The sequence below is a fragment of the Magallana gigas genome, chromosome 6, assembly GCF_963853765.1.
Source record: "Magallana gigas chromosome 6, xbMagGiga1.1, whole genome shotgun sequence".
In the NCBI taxonomy this organism is placed as follows: domain Eukaryota; kingdom Metazoa; phylum Mollusca; class Bivalvia; order Ostreida; family Ostreidae; genus Magallana; species Magallana gigas.
In genome coordinates this window covers 53525891-53544729 of record NC_088858.1, presented here as the reverse complement: position 1 = coordinate 53544729, position 18839 = coordinate 53525891, and the positions used below count along the sequence as shown (strand labels likewise).

General features: G+C 32.8%; 1 protein-coding gene across 4 annotated transcripts; it reads right to left on the bottom strand.

Annotated features, from left to right (window-relative positions):
- Nucleotides 1-1553: 1553 nt before the first annotated feature.
- LOC105335499 (neuropeptide receptor 15) lies at nt 1554-11506 on the bottom strand. 4 transcript variants are annotated; one of them, XM_066088716.1, is made up of 3 exons: nt 5337-5477; nt 5077-5233; nt 1554-2386 (listed from the first exon to the last, which is right to left on the bottom strand). In XM_066088716.1, exons 1-3 carry the CDS (start codon nt 5341-5343, stop codon nt 1642-1644), a joined length of 909 nt encoding a protein of 302 aa, XP_065944788.1. In that variant the 5' UTR covers nt 5344-5477; the 3' UTR covers nt 1554-1641. The 4 variants fall into 4 exon arrangements, with proteins under 4 accessions (XP_065944788.1, XP_034323016.2, XP_011437689.3 ...); XM_034467125.2 differs by adding an exon at nt 11157-11506 and having other exon boundaries at nt 1557-2386; nt 5077-5670; XM_011439387.4 differs by adding an exon at nt 11161-11506 and having other exon boundaries at nt 1557-2386; nt 5077-5670.
- Nucleotides 11507-18839: the final 7333 nt, after the last annotated feature.

The following is an 18839-nucleotide window of genomic DNA, read 5'->3' as shown; positions in this document are numbered from 1 at the left end:
CATTTAATCAAGTCTTCCAACAATCTGTTGGAATTCCCAAGGGTACGAATTGTGCTCCATTGTTAGCAGACCTATTTTTGTATTCTTATGAAGCAGAATTTATTCAAAAATTTGTAAGTGAAAAAAATAAATCACTTGCTATGGCCTTCAACTCAACATTCAGGTATATCGATGACGTATTATCAATTAACAATTGTTATATCCATTCTTACGTCGACTCGATATATCCCAGTGAACTTGAAATAAAAGATATCTCACAGTCGGCGTCATCTGTTTCATATTTGGATATTTTACTGGAAATTGACATTGATGGTAACCTTACAACAAAACTTTATGATAAACGCAATGACTACAACTTTTCTATAATCAACTTTCCTTACTTATGTAGCAATATACCTTCATCACCTGCATATGGTGTTTTTGCCTCTCAGTTAATTCGATACGCAAGGGCATGCTCCTCCTATGAACAGTTTCTAAGGCGAAGCAAGCTACTGACAAACAAGTTGATAAAACAGGACTATCAACAGTCTGTTTGAAGTCATCTATCGTAAGTTCTATGGTCGATACAACGACCTTGTCAGCAAATATCTTCCACGGGGTGGCATACTGATTGACGTTTTTCATACTAATTGTTAGACCATAATTTATCACCTAATATTGTCTACGGAGTTTTCCGGGACAAAGAGCACATGGCGGGTGTGACCGGTCAGCAAAGAATGCTCACTCCTCCAAGGCAACTGATCCTACCTTTATCATTTTGGAGGTCCGTGTTGCTCTGCTTTGAATTTATATTTCGTTTTATGGATTTTTGAGATGGTTGACTGCTTGTTATGGTCATTTTTCATTGTGCATGACACTATAAACAACCATTTGAATATTAAAACCGTTTTTAAAACTTGTTTACAAATCAAAGCCACCCTAAAAGAAATCCTATACATTTTTGTTTCTTTTCGACTTTCACAAAAGTTATAGGTTTGGGTAAAATATGAGCAAATAGTGACTGGTGTTCTATTGCTTCATACAAACAGACATCAAGGGGCTGATTGGTCAACAAATTTATCATCATATATACCTTAAATTTTCAAGAAAATGATATGTCATGCTATGAATGTAAATATATACGCTTTACTTCAGTAAAGAAAAACGCCATAAATTTTAACTTTATACGTTGAATTTTTCTTGTTTTCTTATTTATTTAGTCTACAAATGGTTACGATATCCCAGCCCTCCTAAATGTGTTCATGACTGTAAATGTCAAATGATTACGCTTTGGGAACATTAGAAGTAATGAAAACGCGAAAAAAGTCGGATCTTTTAACCTGGATATAGCAACCGTAAAACTTGCATCAATTTTTCCAAATAAAAGTAATATTAATGTTAAAAACATCGTTTCCATTTCATCAAAAGAAAGAATCAGTTTTTTTCCCTAAAGTATGCTGAATTATTCAGAAACTATTGACAGCATTTTTTAAAAAAAATTCTTAGCGTTGATATACAATAATTTGATTTAAAAAATCAATAAAGTTACTCAGAGACAATTAATTGTTTTATTGCAACAAGCATAAAATTCTAAGAAGCAAAATAAAGTTGGAATAACAAAGTTATAGACATAAATTGTATTAAATAAATTCAAACTTTTTGTTACATTTCAGTTGTAGCGGATGCGTAACTAGCATGGCGCCAAATACGTGACGTGTTAGAGGTCAATGTCGGTTGTCTAGGAGGTTTCATCTGATGATGATGATGATGATGATGCTTAGTCCGACAACATCTACAGATAATGAACTTAAAACACTGTCTGAAGTTTTGGCTGAATATTGAGTAAAGAACCGGGTTGGCTGCTGAGTTGACGTTGGCAACAATCATCACAAAAACCTGAAAGGCGAAGTTCTTGTGAAATGTCTGCGGGGATATCGTGTTGGAGATGAGAAGGACCTGATGAGGAAGATAACTCAAGAAATAAACCACTACGCTGGAAATCAACATTTTGACCACGCCCCTTCTCGCTTGTAGGGCCTCGGAAAAGCGCTCCAGAGACGAACCGTTGACCAATCGGATCGTCACTCGCCGATGCAGCCGTTCAGAACCCACGAACAAATGTTTCGTCACAAATACGTACAGTGTCACTTGAATCACAAGAGGTAAGAAGTAGAACAAGGCAGATTCTATGTATTTGAAGATCACAAAATAGAACATGTGGTCATCGGGGAATATGATCATACAGTAGAAGACGGGGAGTGTGGGGTCGCCCTGCACGACTTCATTAAACAGGAGGGTGGGGAGACCGGCCAGGCATGCGCACGGCCAGATACAGCCCAACACGAACACGATCCGTCTCTTGTTGCAGACGATGTGGGCTTTTATTGGGTGGATGATGGCTACATACCTGAAAGAGAACCAAAAAGGTTAAAGTTTGTATGTTTTATGTTTAACAAATTGTTCTCAGTTAAATGTAGAAAAAAGGGAATCATAGAAATATGTCTGTCATGAGAGGTTACAAGGTAAACCCTTTCGCACGTCTATATCGAGTTTTACTAAAATCAAAAGCAGTGCATGGATCTGTGTTAAGATTAAGATTATCGTCTGTGAAAGGTTTCTTATTGTTGTTTTAATGAATCTAGGTAAAAATAACTTTCTATAACAAGTTGTTTAAATAAGTATAATAACTTAAATCATTTCCATAGTAATAAGATACATTAAGCCTAACTTGATTTATTATTTGATATCCTCCTAAGAAAATGATATTTATTTTCTGTCATCAAAATAAAGACTTGGCACTTTCTTGCCATTTCTGTCCAATGATTTAATTGAAACGCCAAACATTGAATTGTGTTTAAAGAAGGATGGCATGCCTCACCAATTAGTTTTCACTTTCCTCCCAAAGCGAATCGTTTCCAAAAACAACTGTAATATTAAATTTTAATTGCATTTAGAAAAGTGTATTAAATCTTTAAGTCCTAGGGATTTACAACTGCACAAGCGGAGAGAAAGCAATGGAAAACTACCGGAATCCTACGGGAGCGCAGAGCATGCTGGAAGGACCGCTTATGTAAATAAAACAAGAAATCGTGCTGTGAGGCCCGTCAAAACCAAACGAATCTGACAGAATTTTAATTGCATAACTGACAATTTATTTCTTAAGACTCTGTTAAAAGATCGCTAAAATAGCATTGTCAATTAATGAGACCTATTTTCAGAGAACACGTAAAACTTAAGTTAATCTTTATAATTAAAGGAAATATCTTATATAGATTTGAGTTTTCTTAGTTCGAATATACATGACAACTTTTAAAGAGCTGCCCCCTCAAAGGTGTATCATTGTTTTTATAATGTAAAATACCAAAACGTTTGCTTACCAAGAACAAAAATTGCGAGCGGCTAAGTAAAACATGCATAATATCCTAACAGCTTAGGATTCGCGACAACCCAAGCGCTTGAGATATTTATTCTGTTCCTAGCGTTACCGTTCCTGTGTCAGCCTTCTGTCGACAAGAAAAACTTTAGAACTGTTCTAGATAGGAACTGAATTAATGAAAGGTATACGTTTAATGAACGACAAAATGATATATATCAAAAACTGTGTAAGTATGTCGGAGCAAAAAATCTGTTATTTTTCTAGCTGCTTGAAACGGATTTATCATAACAACATGTTGTTGTTTCTTTCATGGCCTCCTTGGGTCATTAAAGATTTGAAATATACGAAAGATACCGATACTAAATTTTAGAAAAAATGAAAGTCATGATTTTCTTTTTTGCATGGCTCAGGTGTTGATGCTGTTAATTTTTTTAGATAAACAAGGAGAGAGTTTTCGGTATTTTTCATTTCAACGACTGATATCACTATAGGAGAGCTGTAGGTAGAGAATGATATAGCCCTTCATTTTTAGAATGCTTTTATTCATATCTGTTTTCTTTCTTTTTTATTTCACATTAACATTGCATATTTTTGATAGAATTTTTTTTATTATTTATTTTTTAAAAGTTCGCAAAACTGTTTTGTTTTCTTTCAGTGCATTCACATTGAATATTGACTTGAAAATACTAATAAACGTCTAAGCTATCTAAATGTTTCCTAATCAAATGTCAGTGGAACTTAGCATATTCTGTCTTTTACAAGTAATCATTTTGTTTAGCTTTAAGACTTTGAATTATACATCTCTTTAAAAGTCGAGTCGCTTCAATGGATTCTAATACCCAAATGTTGAATTAAACCAAAAAACGTATTCTCTTTATTCTAATTTTAAGTACTTTTATTATAATTTGTGATTTTATTTGAAATCGGGTAACAAAAAAAAAAATGCCATCCTTAATAAAACTATGTGTACTCTAACGACTTGTAAAAAGCTATGGGAATATTTCGCATTAACACTGGCGATGAAAGAAACCATTATGTAATTCACCTAGCCCTGTCTAATTTTCTAATGGTTGATTATACACTCTCAAAAGAGGCAGCGTATATCAAAGCCTGCAGTCCTAGAAAACATCGTTTTCCAAATTAATGTTCCTGACAGGGGCTTCGTTTATGATATAAAGGTTAATATAACTTATTCAAGAAGCCCAGAACTCTGTAAATTGTGATAGAACCGATGTGAATATTGCATATATGAATAAAACAGTTGAAATATCCTTTGATCATGAATGTCGGGATAAATAATGTCTTTGGTGCTTCTTTTTTTAACTTTTATATATATGACATATGTAAATACTAAACCATCAAACACTACTTCCAAAATGATGATTATTTCACCTATTCGACGCCGACTGATCCGATACCCAAACTAATAAGACACGGATTAAAACGATTTCATTGAGTAAACACAATAATTCAAGTTGGTTTTTTTTTCTCTAATATAATGGTTTGTTAGGCAGAAAGGGATTAAAATTATGTATTGGAGGTTGAACTAAAAACATGTTCACAATAAATTATTGAAATAAAACTAAAAAGAACGGACGGCACATTTCTGTCGAGTTGTAGCAGTAGAATCTACTCAAACTGATGAAGGGATAAAAAGAATCACGGGAATCATTTTTTATATTTCATGACGACTCTGACTCCAAATCAAAGCACTGCCTCACCTCTCCACGCAAAGCGCAATCAGAGTGAGAACAGACCCGTATAGTGATGTCACCATGACGTAACGATTCACTTTACAGGCAGTTCTGTTGAACAGCCACCCTTGGTCTAACATAAACAAGATGGTCTCTGGGATCCCAAACACCATAATGAGAAGATCTGCAAACGCCAAGTTTGTAATCAGTAAATTTGTCATAGAAGTTCTCATCTTTTTATTACAAATTACGGCACAAACCACGAAGGAATTCCCGCAAATGCCCACCACACATATCACAAAGAACAGCAGTGAGAGCCCTACGATAGTTCCCGGGGAGATCGAAACACTGCCGAGGTCTTCCGGGTGTGATTCGTTTCTGGTGAACTTCAGTGCGAGTCCTGGTGAACCAAAGCTGATAGGTAAGGAATAATTCATAAATTTCTTCCCCGTGAACATAATATCCGATGAAACACTTTGTGAATAAATATCTCCAAAACTTGAGAGATTTTGAACAGTCTCCATCTTTCCAAGATGTTTCTACACCTAACAGGTATCCCGAAATTACCCCCTTTACGCCGGAATTGACAGAGAGCTAGCAGTAACTCCTTTTTCACTCATTCTACAAAAAACAAAATATGATATTGATTAGCTCAAACAAAGATTCCAATTTCCCTCTCCATGGGGTTAATGCTTACCGTACGAATTACTCGATACCAAAGAGCATTTTTATGACTGCAAAAACATAAATCAAACCAGATATTAGCTTAACTTCATTATAACTCCACAAATATTTAAATGCTACAAACAAATTAAATACATTACATTGTTTTTTCTTGTCGGTTTCTTTAACCGATTTTTGTAGTTTGTTTTTGGCTTAAGAAGTTGGGTATTTATGTCAATTAAGTTTATTCCCCATAATGTATGTTATTCACTTGCGTATTTTAAGGTGGGTCCCTCCTCGAGTGACGTCATCAATCATAGTTTTTTATGTATTGTAAATATGTAGCTATCATATGTGAGGATCAATATATTGTTGTACATGACCTAATGTTAGTGAATTAGTGGCAGAGCAATGTTGTCTGCATGGTTTTAAGGTTTTGATCTTAGACTATTTCACGCTCAAAAATTAATGTATACATTAGCGAGCTAACCCCTGTACTTATATTTTATAGCTTATCAAGTGAACATATATAAATTAAAAAACTGAAGTGAAAAACCAATTAACCATGAAATTACAAAAATATGTTACGATATCTCAAATGTTGTAATAACTCTTATTCTTCTTAAAACTTCTTAAAACACTTTTCCTAAGAAATGGGATGACAACTGTATTGTGCTTTTTCCATGATGATTGATTTAATAATATACTTAAAACTTGTTTTGCTTAAACATTGTATAAAGAACTGCAAAAAAAATATATATAGTAATAATAAATATAGCTAAAATCTTATTATGAAAAGGGGGCATACTGTACATATTCTGGAGATTCTGGTAAACAAATAAATCATTTAAAACAAACATGACAAGATGTCATACTAATGCATTCACTAGTTAAGCAATTACTTTATCTAAACCAATGGATCCACCCTAACACATTTGTGTAATATAGATGAGTCATTTCGGTGCAGTTCCCTATAACACACAGACTGATACAGTACTAACAGAAGTTATTTCAATTTGCTTTCTTTTAGAATCATGTACGACAATATTATATTAAGACTTCTTTTATCTTCGACTCCAAGAGAAATAGATGGACCTACATGCAGCTAGGGTAGCTTTCGTTCTGTCGTCTTTTATTAACATACATTTTAAATATATTTCACTTTCTATTTTTGATACATAAGTTAGACCAGAAAACACCTGGCACAAGAAGTAAGAATTCATACATCTTTATAAGGGTAAGTAGGATGTTAAAAGTATCTGATACAGAAAGCAATAATTGTAAACAATGCACATTGATAATTACTTTAATGTACATTAAAAATTTGAGTTAAATCTAATACACAAATAAAGCTAAAAATAAAACTCCATAATGGTAAAGTCCTCCGAAGATCCAATATAATTTTACTTTATTTCTGAATACTTCATACAGACAATATTTAAAACACACACACACACACACACAATGATCAGATTTGGAACAGGCAAGTAGGGCCTCGGAATGTTCGTTACAAAACAGTAGCCAATGGATTTCAGAATGCCTTAAAATGTACTCTAGTATTCTTGAGACAGCCATATCTAGGGTTTAAAATAAATGATATAGAAAACAGTATTTCAAAATTCTAAATACAGGCAACTGTAGAGCTTTTGACATCCGAAAGACTGAATTTATGATTATATTTATACATGCAAGTAAAATCATATATTGTCCAATACAGACTAAACAGTCGATGACCATGTAGGACCATAATATATCTTATACAGTCATGTTGGACAATAAAACACCTAATACAGGCGAGTAAGATCAAATACTATCTAATACAGGCAAATTGGATATAATAGAATGTCTAATACAGGCAAATGAGACTTACAAATACTTGACACAAAAACTATGACTATTGCGTTATATTATAATATTTCTAGTACACACAGGACTCAAAATGCCGGTTAAAAATACTTGAGTTATGGTGGGCGCAATTTGCTCCACATATATTTAAAAAACTCTGAAAATATGTACCAATTTTTACAACTAAACAGTAATTAAACAAGGGTGTTGGTATGCATACATACATGAAGTGTGCGTTCAAGTGAACTATCACTGGATTATGTTTATATATCACTTTAAAGTTTTCTGATCAAACAGGCTTCAATTGCAACAGAAGTTATTATGAAGAGGACCCTGAATACCAAACAAATTGCAGTCTCTTTGAATTCTTCAGTGCTTCCGCTGAACAAGAAAGAGTGTTTTGTCAAATGAGTGCCTTTGGTGGCGGTTCTTGTTTTCTCGGTAAGATTTGAGGTCTGAATCAAAGTCAAAAGTGGTAATGCTCTTTAAGCACTGCGAAAATATAAGTAAATAACATTTCGTCGTGATGTGCGGTGAAGCTGTCAAATCGTCCTAAACCTATTATACACCCTGATCAGGATTTTTTTGTGTGTCATCCATTTCATTAGGCCTTATGAAATGGTAATTAGAGCGACAATTAATATCGTATAAACTAGACAAATTACCCCCCAAAGAAGACCTAGTTGAATGATCGCTAGACATTTAACCGACGGTGTCAAGCAATCGCTGTACACGAAAGTTATTTTTCATATACATGTCACAATTTTGGAAAGAATGATAAATTTAAAGTTAAAACAATCGAAGGAAATGCATAAAGGTATCCAAAAATTAAGGTTAAATGACTTACTGATTCAGTATAGTGCCCAAAATATCGTCCATTTACATTTCTCTGTTCCAGGCGTTTGTCGGGCAATAATAATTCCTATCTAAGTTGTACAGGAAACTACTGGTCAATACCAAATATGTCCACATAGATTTACAGTGTTGTTTTGATTTTTTTTAAGGTTAGTAATTTATTGTTGTTTTGATTTTTTTAGTTTTGGTAATGTAATGCTGTTTTTGTAAGGGTAGGGGTGGAAAATACGATACTATTTTTACACAGTCACATACATTTAGTTTAAACATGATGAGGATTTGTTTGTAGCCACACGTAATGTTTCACAACTGTCAGTTTTATCTACAATAATAAATCTCTATAGCAAGTGTGTGGTGAGGAATTTATATCAATTCTTCATAAAAACATACGACGATGTTGATAAAGACAGGAATGACTTCAATAGAAATTCTTATTATATTGGGATGGGGGGCTACTTTTGTTGACCTTAACACCACTGAAACCTCGGTATTTAAATGAGGCACGTGTTTTTATCTGAAATGTTCGATATGAAATTCTTGGAGTTTTTCATCAGATAAGTAAGATATCAGCTTTGCGTGAGATCTCTTGTGCTAAGTGTTTAAAATGGAACAATTTAACGTATATTACATTGTGCGCAGTAGCGCATATAAATCAAACGTAGAAATGCAATTGTCAATAAAAACCAAAAGACTTGCAACCATTTCAAGGGAGAAAATTTAATGTTGGCATGGATAATAGGTAAGGTTTATGTCTCAGTTCAACGAACCCTCTTTAGAAATGATGGTACTAAGCTTACTTATACCCCACACAAATGAACTCAATAACAAATTGTTGCCTAGGCTGAAACCATTTTTTGTAAATGATATGCCAAAACATTACTATCTAGATCATGTTTGCAAAACAATGAAGTTTGCGAAATCCTTAAAATGTTATGAGAACTTCATATTTTCTCATAAAACTGTTTGAAAAACATCGTAAAATAAAATAATTAATGACTAGCACCATTAGACGATAAATTTTAATAATCTTCCCTGTCTCTTTCTTGTAATTACAATAACAAATTTATGGATTAATTATACGATGCACAAATATGTGCCGAGTTGCTTCATATCACAAACAATTAAAATTTATAAAAGCAAAACCAGTAATAATTGCAAATGAAGGACTCGCCCTCACCTGTTGTGGTAATGAGACAATGCATCCAAAAGCAATAGAATGTGAAGGACCCAATTCCGTTCAATAATAATTATATAATTCGCACTTTTATTTCACCGATTCACGATCTTTTGAAGAGCGCGGCATCCTTTTGAACTGTTCGATAAGTACAAACTGAAATTTATTTTCCGGTAAAGCGTTGTTTTCCCTGAAGAATATTAATCTAGTTATGATGTATGTTTTATTATTCATCATGAGCTCCATTTGGTTGAATTTTCTTCTTTGCCTGAATTTAGAGGACTTTAAGACATGTTTAGAAAAGATTATTACTTCTCAAATGTTACTCGTTACAACAGGATTTGTAAGTAAACTATACGCAAAATTTGGTGAAGAGTTCATTATGTTTCAACAAAATCATTTGATGAGTTTGTGAAAAGCGATAAATCACAAAATCACAATAAAACACGTTACAGTGAACGAGATGACAATAAAACAGAAACACAGACGGTGCTCCTTCCGGACGGACACTGATAATAGAAATTACTTGGCGCTCTTTATGATTTATCAAACGACACAAACAGTTGGACATCATTCAGTATTTGGTTACTGGGGTAGAGTCCATTCTATAATCTAGAAAGCAAATCGGAGGACACGTATTACCGATATCACAAACGACCAATTGTCAGCACAAGACAACCTAATTACCAGGATTTATAACTATGAATATTATATTTAAAACTGTAAGCAAGAAACAAAATTAGCCCATTCTTTTCAGGATATTCCACTTAAAAAGGAAATTTTCAAATGTTTTACATCACCTCTTTCAAGAGTTGATTAAACTCTAACACTAGTTTTGTTTGTTAAGTACATTTAAAATTATCTCGGCGGCGTTTTTTTTTTTCCGAGAGCAAAACCCCAGAAGCATTTAAATTAACTTTTATTTGTGAATCTTTTACGAACCAACCTTAAATACATTTGCATTTGAGAGGCTTTGATATACGCCAAGTTATGTTATACTATAAAGATTATACTCAACTTTGAAAGAGTTAACCATAACAAAGCATATAAAAAGTATATAGTGCAAACAAATATAATTATATAATTCTAATTTCATCGTAAACTTAATTTATTTATTTGCAAAGGGTAAAATTTCCTTGATTAAAAAAAAACCCCGATGGAAATAGATATGTTTAGGTAGATATATAGACAAAATGATTACTAGTTATATAAATACAAACATTGTCTCTATGTGCGGGGACGGGCTGTTGGTAACGGTTCCCTGAAATCATAGTACTTCTTCCAATATAACACATCCATCGGAATTATCATTACCGTTATCACTATTAGCGGAAAAAATATGACAGTATTGTGTTGTAATAAAAAAAAAACCATGTATATCTTTGATCTTTAATAATTAAACACAAAAACCATTAAAATCTTTTTTATTCCTTTTCAAACTTTGGGTCATAAATAAAATGCTTTATAAGCTATAAATACTTTTTCTATATTTTGCATTCTTCTATTCAACAATTCACAAAATGTTATTTTTATAACTTTTGAAGTTTAAAAATAAACAAAAATTACCTGCCTACTTGTTGAGAAAAATATCCACATTTCATTGAAAACTTAAAAGCATCCCAATTCCAATAGGGTACATCCATTGCTTGCACACTATCACGAAGTCCCGTGGTCAATCGTCATAGCTATTGGTTTACAGTTGATTCCACAGCAACCTCAATTTGTATCCTATGTAATTCACTGTCCATATAAAACAGGAGACCTACAGGGTGTCGCGGAATTCCGCCGATTTCTTCATTGATTTCCTCCGATTCCCAGGAACTGGATTCCGCCTCTGTGCTGGAGACTGGCGACAAGTGAATAGCTCTGGCTCTGTTTATTGCTATCACACAACGCCAGCTATTCTTAGAATCATGTATGACTGCCCTGGTTCTCTTCAACATGAATATATCGAAATCTCTCAATGAGCATAGAATATATTAAATATATAAAAAATATTGTATATAGATCCACATTTAAATATATATTGTACTGTATATGTCATATATTCGAACGATAACGGTAAATATGGGTTAACTAAAAGTATAAGGTGGCCACTGCTATTTTTTTAAAAAAGAAATGTTTCTTTCGATGAAGAAATAAACAGGTCTAAACTAATTTTATGAATAAATTTCTAAGATGTAAAAATTAAAAAATTAATGTTGTTACTGTGACAAAGAAGTTATTTCAAATTTGTTGAAATTTTATTGTAATAGAATTATGATATATTATATTTGTAAACAAAATCGTACCGGCTAAATAATAGGTACGGTACGTAGGCTAGACATAGAAAAAGTTAAACTAGAATAAAGTAAGTAGATATGTCTGATTTATTGCAACATTGTTAGTGCTATAATTTACTTTTACTTTCAATTTAAGAATGTCATTCCTACCGGTGAAGTTAGCACAGAAAGCATCCTCAGTTTTGGGTTTTAATATTCGATGCATGGGTCCGAGTTAATCCCCTCCCAGGAAGACTTGGGCTTTTATTTTGACAATTATCCGAAGATATTGTTACGATGTATGATTGTCAAGATGTCAGTGGACGCGTAAGAAAGAAGGAGAAGCTAATTCAAACAAAAGTGGATATGAATGAACCAGAGTGGGAGGATCAGGCTAGACAATGCAAGCAGGGGATACCAAACAAAGAAAGTGGATATCGCGAATTATAACTAGGCAGATTTATTCAGAACAAATAGAAGGGGTATAGAAAACAAAATAGCAAAAAGGCAAGAGGACATAGTCATATCAAACAAAAGGTAAAGTAGTAGATAGATAAGGTATAGTAGTGGATAGATAAGGTATAGTAGTAGATAGATAAGGTATAGTAGTAGATAGATAAGGTATAGTAGTAGATAGATAAGGTATAGTAGTGGATAGATGAGGTATAGTAGTAGATAGATAAGGTATAGTAGTAGATAGATAAGGTATAGTAGTGGATAGATAAGGTATAGTAGTAGATAGATAAGGTATAGTAGTAGATAGATAAGGTATAGTAGTAGATAGATAAGGTATAGTAGTAGATAGATAAGGTATAGTAGTAGATAGATGAGGTATAGTAGTAGATAGATGAGGTATAGTAGTAGATAGATAAGGTATAGTAGTAGATAGATGAGGTATAGTAGTAGATAGATAAGGTATAGTAGTAGATAGATAAGGTATAGTAGTGGATAGATGAGGTATAGTAGTAGATAGATGAGGTATAGTAGTAGATAGATAAGGTATAGTAGTAGATAGATGAGGTATAGTAGTAGATAGATAAGGTATAGTAGTAGATAGATAAGGTATAGTAGTGGATAGATAAGGTATAGTAGTAGATAGATAAGGTATAGTAGTACATAGATAAGGTATAGTAGTAGATAGATGAGGTATAGTAGTAGATAGATGAGGTATAGTAGTAGATAGATAAGGTATAGTAGTAGATAGATAAGGTATAGTAGTAGATAGATAAGGTATAGTAGTGGATAGATAAGGTATAGTAGTAGATAGATAAGGTATAGTAGTAGATAGATGAGGTATAGTAGTACATAGATAAGGTATAGTAGTAGATAGATAAGGTATAGTAGTAGATAGATGAGGTATAGTAGTAGATAGATGAGGTATAGTAGTAGATAGATAAGGTATAGTAGTAGATAGATGAGGTATAGTAGTAGATAGATAAGGTATAGTAGTAGATAGATAAGGTATAGTAGTAGATAGATACGGTATAGTAGTAGATAGATGAGGTATAGTAGTAGATAGATGAGGTATAGTAGTAGATAGATAAGTATAGTAGTACATAGATAAGGTATAGTAGTAGATAGATAAGTATAGTAGTAGATAGATAAGGTATAGTAGTAGATAGATGAGGTATAGTAGTACATAGATAAGGTATAGTAGTAGATAGATAAGGTATAGTAGTAGATAGATGAGGTATAGTAGTGGATAGATAAGGTATAGTAGTGGATAGATACGGTATAGTAGTGGATAGATGAGGTATAGTAGTAGATAGATAAGGTATAGTAGTAGATAGATACGGTATAGTAGTAGATAGATAAGGTATAGTAGTAGATAGATAGAGGATATCTATATTGTGTGATTTTATATTTGCTTTATCCAACGAGTTGAAATGGTGTATATATTCGCGAGGCTTGCCGAGCGAATATAACCATTTCAACGAGTTGGATAAAGCAAATATAAAATCACACAATTATAGATGTTCTATTTATCTCATACAATTTGATTTATATTATGAAGCTTTTGAGACAGTCCCTTGTGTGACCCAAATTGGATTTTTTTTCAAAGATTAAAAACGATGATGCAACGTTGTGTTATGCGGCTATTGTGACCTTGCGCAATACAATTTAGTACGTCATTCCTGAGATAAATCTAACTGTTTTAATGTAAAGTTTCACTGAAATAAACCTTAAAATAATTTTTTAGCTCTAGATAATTTTTCTTAGAGCTTATTCACTTGATTAAATGGAAATTCCGATTAGAAGACTTGAATAATCAGTTTTGTTGACATACACAAAGTTGCGAATGCTCGTTAGTTTGAATTGACTCGAACGAGGAACAGTTGTTGATGCATGATGTTTTATAAAACAAACACTAGGCTAGCCTTATGATTCAAGAATAAGGATGCTTACTGGTGGTGGAATAAAAGTCTTATGAAACATTATTTCGGTAAGTTCTTGTATATAAACACAACCAGAGCGCTCTGTTTTCATCGCATCGTCAGGATGAACTCTATCCTTGACAGTTAACGTAATTTGTAACTGTGTTAGTTTTATAAACTTCACAAAGCAAATTGAAAGTTGGAAGTGGGCTAAATTTATCAAAAATCTTGACAAACAAGAAAAAAGGGTATTGTGGTTACGGTTTTGAATATCTTTGCAAAAAAGGTAGGGGGGGGGGGGCTAACCTCCTCCCCCCTCACAATAGCCCCCCGGTTCCGACGCCTGTGCTACGCAGTTATGTGTTTTCCTTCGTATTTGTAACTTTGACAAAATCAATTTTATATTAATTTTTGTAGTAGATATAGTTATGTTGAAAGTACTAGCAAATTTTCGAAAATAGGTCACTGAAGCGTTGAAGCGAGGGGCTGTGTCAAAAGTAGTTCCGACCGGAAGTATTTGATATAGCATCACCCGTGTGATATAGCAAAGGTTTATCACACGGGTAATATACACCACACGTATGAGATAAATAAGGTATAGTAGTAGATAGATAAGGTATAGTAGTGGATAGATAAGGTATAGTAGTAGATAGATAAGGTATAGTAGTAGATAGATAAGGTATAGTAGTGGATAGATAAGGTATAGTAGTAGATAGATGAGGTATAGTAGTAGATAGATAAGGTATAGTAGTAGATAGATAAGGTATAGTAGTAGATAGATAAGGTATAGTAGTAGATAGATAAGGTATAGTAGTGGATAGATGAGGTATAGTAGTACATAGATAAGGTATAGTAGTAGATAGATAAGGTATAGTAGTAGATAGATGAGGTATAGTAGTGGATAGATAAGGTATAGTAGTGGATAGATAAGGTATAGTAGTAGATAGATAAGGTATAGTAGTAGATAGATAAGGTATAGTAGTGGATAGATAAGGTATAGTAGTAGATAGATAAGGTATAGTAGTAGATAGATAAGGTATAGTAGTAGATAGATAAGGTACAGTAGTACATAGATAAGGTACAGTAGTAGATAGATAAGGTATAGTAGTAGATAGATAAGGTATAGTAGTAGATAGATGAGGTATAGTAGTGGATAGATAAGGTATAGTAGTAGATAGATGAGGTATAGTAGTGGATAGATAAGGTATAGTAGTGGATAGATAAGGTATAGTAGTAGATAGATAAGGTATAGTAGTAGATAGATAAGGTATAGTAGTAGATAGATAAGGTATAGTAGTGGATAGATAAGGTATAGTAGTAGATAGATAAGGTATAGTAGTAGATAGATAAGGTATAGTAGTAGATAGATGAGGTATAGTAGTAGATAGATGAGGTATAGTAGTAGATAGATAAGGTATAGTAGTAGATAGATAAGGTATAGTAGTACATAGATAAGGTATAGTAGTAGATAGATGAGGTATAGTAGTGGATAGATGAGGTATAGTAGTAGATAGATAAGGTATAGTAGTAGATAGATAAGGTATAGTAGTAGATAGATAAGGTATAGTAGTAGATAGATAAGGTATAGTAGTAGATAGATAAGGTATAGTAGTGGATAGATGAGGTATAGTAGTACATAGATAAGGTATAGTAGTAGATAGATAAGGTATAGTAGTAGATAGATGAGGTATAGTAGTGGATAGATAAGGTATAGTAGTAGATAGATAAGGTATAGTAGTAGATAGATAAGGTATAGTAGTGGATAGATAAGGTATAGTAGTAGATAGATAAGGTATAGTAGTAGATAGATAAGGTATAGTAGTAGATAGATGAGGTATAGTAGTAGATAGATGAGGTATAGTAGTAGATAGATAAGGTATAGTAGTAGATAGATAAGGTATAGTAGTACATAGATAAGGTATAGTAGTAGATAGATGAGGTATAGTAGTGGATAGATGAGGTATAGTAGTGGATAGATGAGGTATAGTAGTAGATAGATGAGGTATAGTAGTAGATAGATGGGGTATAGTAGTAGATAGATGAGGTATAGTAGTAGATAGATGAGGTATAGTAGTAGATAGATGAGGTATAGTAGTGGATAGATGAGGTATAGTAGTGGATAGATGAGGTATAGTAGTAGATAGATGAGGTATAGTAGTAGATAGATAAGGTATAGTAGTAGATAGATGTGGTATAGTAGTGGATAGATAAGGTATAGTAGTAGATAGATAAGGTATAGTAGTAGATAGATAAGGTATAGTAGTAGATAGATAAGGTATAGTAGTATATAGATAAGGTATAGTAGTAGATAGATAAGGTATAGTAGTAGATAGATAAGGTATAGTAGTAGATAGATGAGGTATAGTAGTAGATAGATAAGGTATAGTAGTAGATAGATAAGGTATAGTAGTAGATAGATACGGTATAGTAGTAGATAGATAAGGTATAGTAGTATATAGATAAGGTACAGTAGTACATAGATAAGGTACAGTAGTAGATAGATAAGGTATAGTAGTAGATAGATAAGGTATAGTAGTACATAGATAAGGTATAGTAGTAGATAGATGAGGTATAGTAGTGGATAGATAAGGTATAGTAGTACATAGATAAGGTATAGTAGTGGATAGATGAGGTATAGTAGTGGATAGATAAGGTATAGTAGTAGATAGATAAGGTATAGTAGTAGATAGATAAGGTATAGTAGTAGATAGATAAGGTATAGTAGTAGATAGATAAGGTATAGTAGTAGATAGATGAGGTATAGTAGTAGATAGATAAGGTATAGTAGTACATAGATAAGGTATAGTAGTAGATAGATAAGGTATAGTAGTAGATAGATGAGGTATAGTAGTAGATAGATAAGGTATAGTAGTAGATAGATAAGGTATAGTAGTAGATAGATAAGGTATAGTAGTGGATAGATAAGGTATAGTAGTAGATAGATGAGGTATAGTAGTAGATAGATGAGGTATAGTAGTATATAGATAAGGTATAGTAGTAGATAGATAAGGTATAGTAGTAGATAGATAAGGTATAGTAGTAGATAGATAAGGTATAGTAGTAGATAGATGAGGTATAGTAGTAGATAGATGAGGTATAGTAGTAGATAGATAAGGTATAGTAGTAGATAGATGAGGTATAGTAGTATATAGATAAGGTATAGTAGTAGATAGATAAGGTATAGTAGTAGATAGATGAGGTATAGTAGTAGATAGATGAGGTATAGTAGTAAATAGATGAGGTATAGTAGTAGATAGATAAGGTATAGTAGTACATAGATAAGGTATAGTAGTACATAGATAAGGTATAGTAGTAGATAGATAAGGTATAGTAGTAGATAGATGAGGTATAGTAGTACATAGATAAGGTATAGTAGTAGATAGATGAGGTATAGTAGTAGATAGATAAGGTATAGTAGTAGATAGATAAGGTATAGTAGTAGATAGATAAGGTATAGTAGTAGATAGATGAGGTATAGTAGTAGATAGATGAGGTATAGTAGTAGATAGATGAGGTATAGTAGTAGATAGATAAGGTATAGTAGTAGATAGATAAGGTATAGTAGTACATAGATAAGGTATAGTAGTAGATAGATAAGGTATAGTAGTAGATAGATAAGGTATAGTAGTACATAGATAAGGTATAGTAGTAGATAGATAAGGTATAGTAGTGGATAGATAAGGTATAGTAGTAGATAGATAAGGTATAGTAGTAGATAGATAAGGTATAGTAGTGGATAGATAAGGTATAGTAGTAGATAGATGAGGTATAGTAGTAGATAGATAAGGTATAGTAGTAGATAGATAAGGTATAGTAGTGGATAGATAAGGTATAGTAGTAGATAGATGAGGTATAGTAGTAGATAGATGAGGTATAGTAGTAGATAGATGAGGTATAGTAGTATATAGATAAGGTATAGTAGTAGATAGATAAGGTATAGTAGTAGATAGATAAGGTATAGTAGTAGATAGATAAGGTATAGTAGTAGATAGATAAGGTACAGTAGTACATAGATAAGGTACAGTAGTAGATAGATAAGGTATAGTAGTAGATAGATGAGGTATAGTAGTAGATAGATAAGGTATAGTAGTAGATAGATGAGGTATAGTAGTAGATAGATAAGGTATAGTAGTACATAGATAAGGTACAGTAGTACATAGATAAGGTACAGTAGTAGATAGATAAGGTATAGTAGTAGATAGATAAGGTATTGTAGTAGATAGATAAGGAAGCGGGAAGAATAAGCAGGCTGGCGGATGTTACAAAACCAAGCAAGCAGATACGTCTTAACATAGCAAACAGGACCAAACTAAATAAGCGGATTCATCAACACAAAACAAGCGGACAAAACTCAACCAAACAAGGACAAAGAACTAAAATAACAAAGCAGTTAGAAATAAATCTAATAAGCGAGTTGGTCTAAAGCAAACAAGCAGATGATATTAAACTAAGCAAGTTGTTGAGAGGATGAAACCAAGTTAAGGAATAAGTGGATATGACTTAATACCTTTCATGACAATACGTGACAACATGGCGATTTGAACGCATAGTGAAACAGGTTTTTTTATTATACCAAATATTGTTGTCTATCTCTGTGGTGCAATTGGTGTAGCTTCA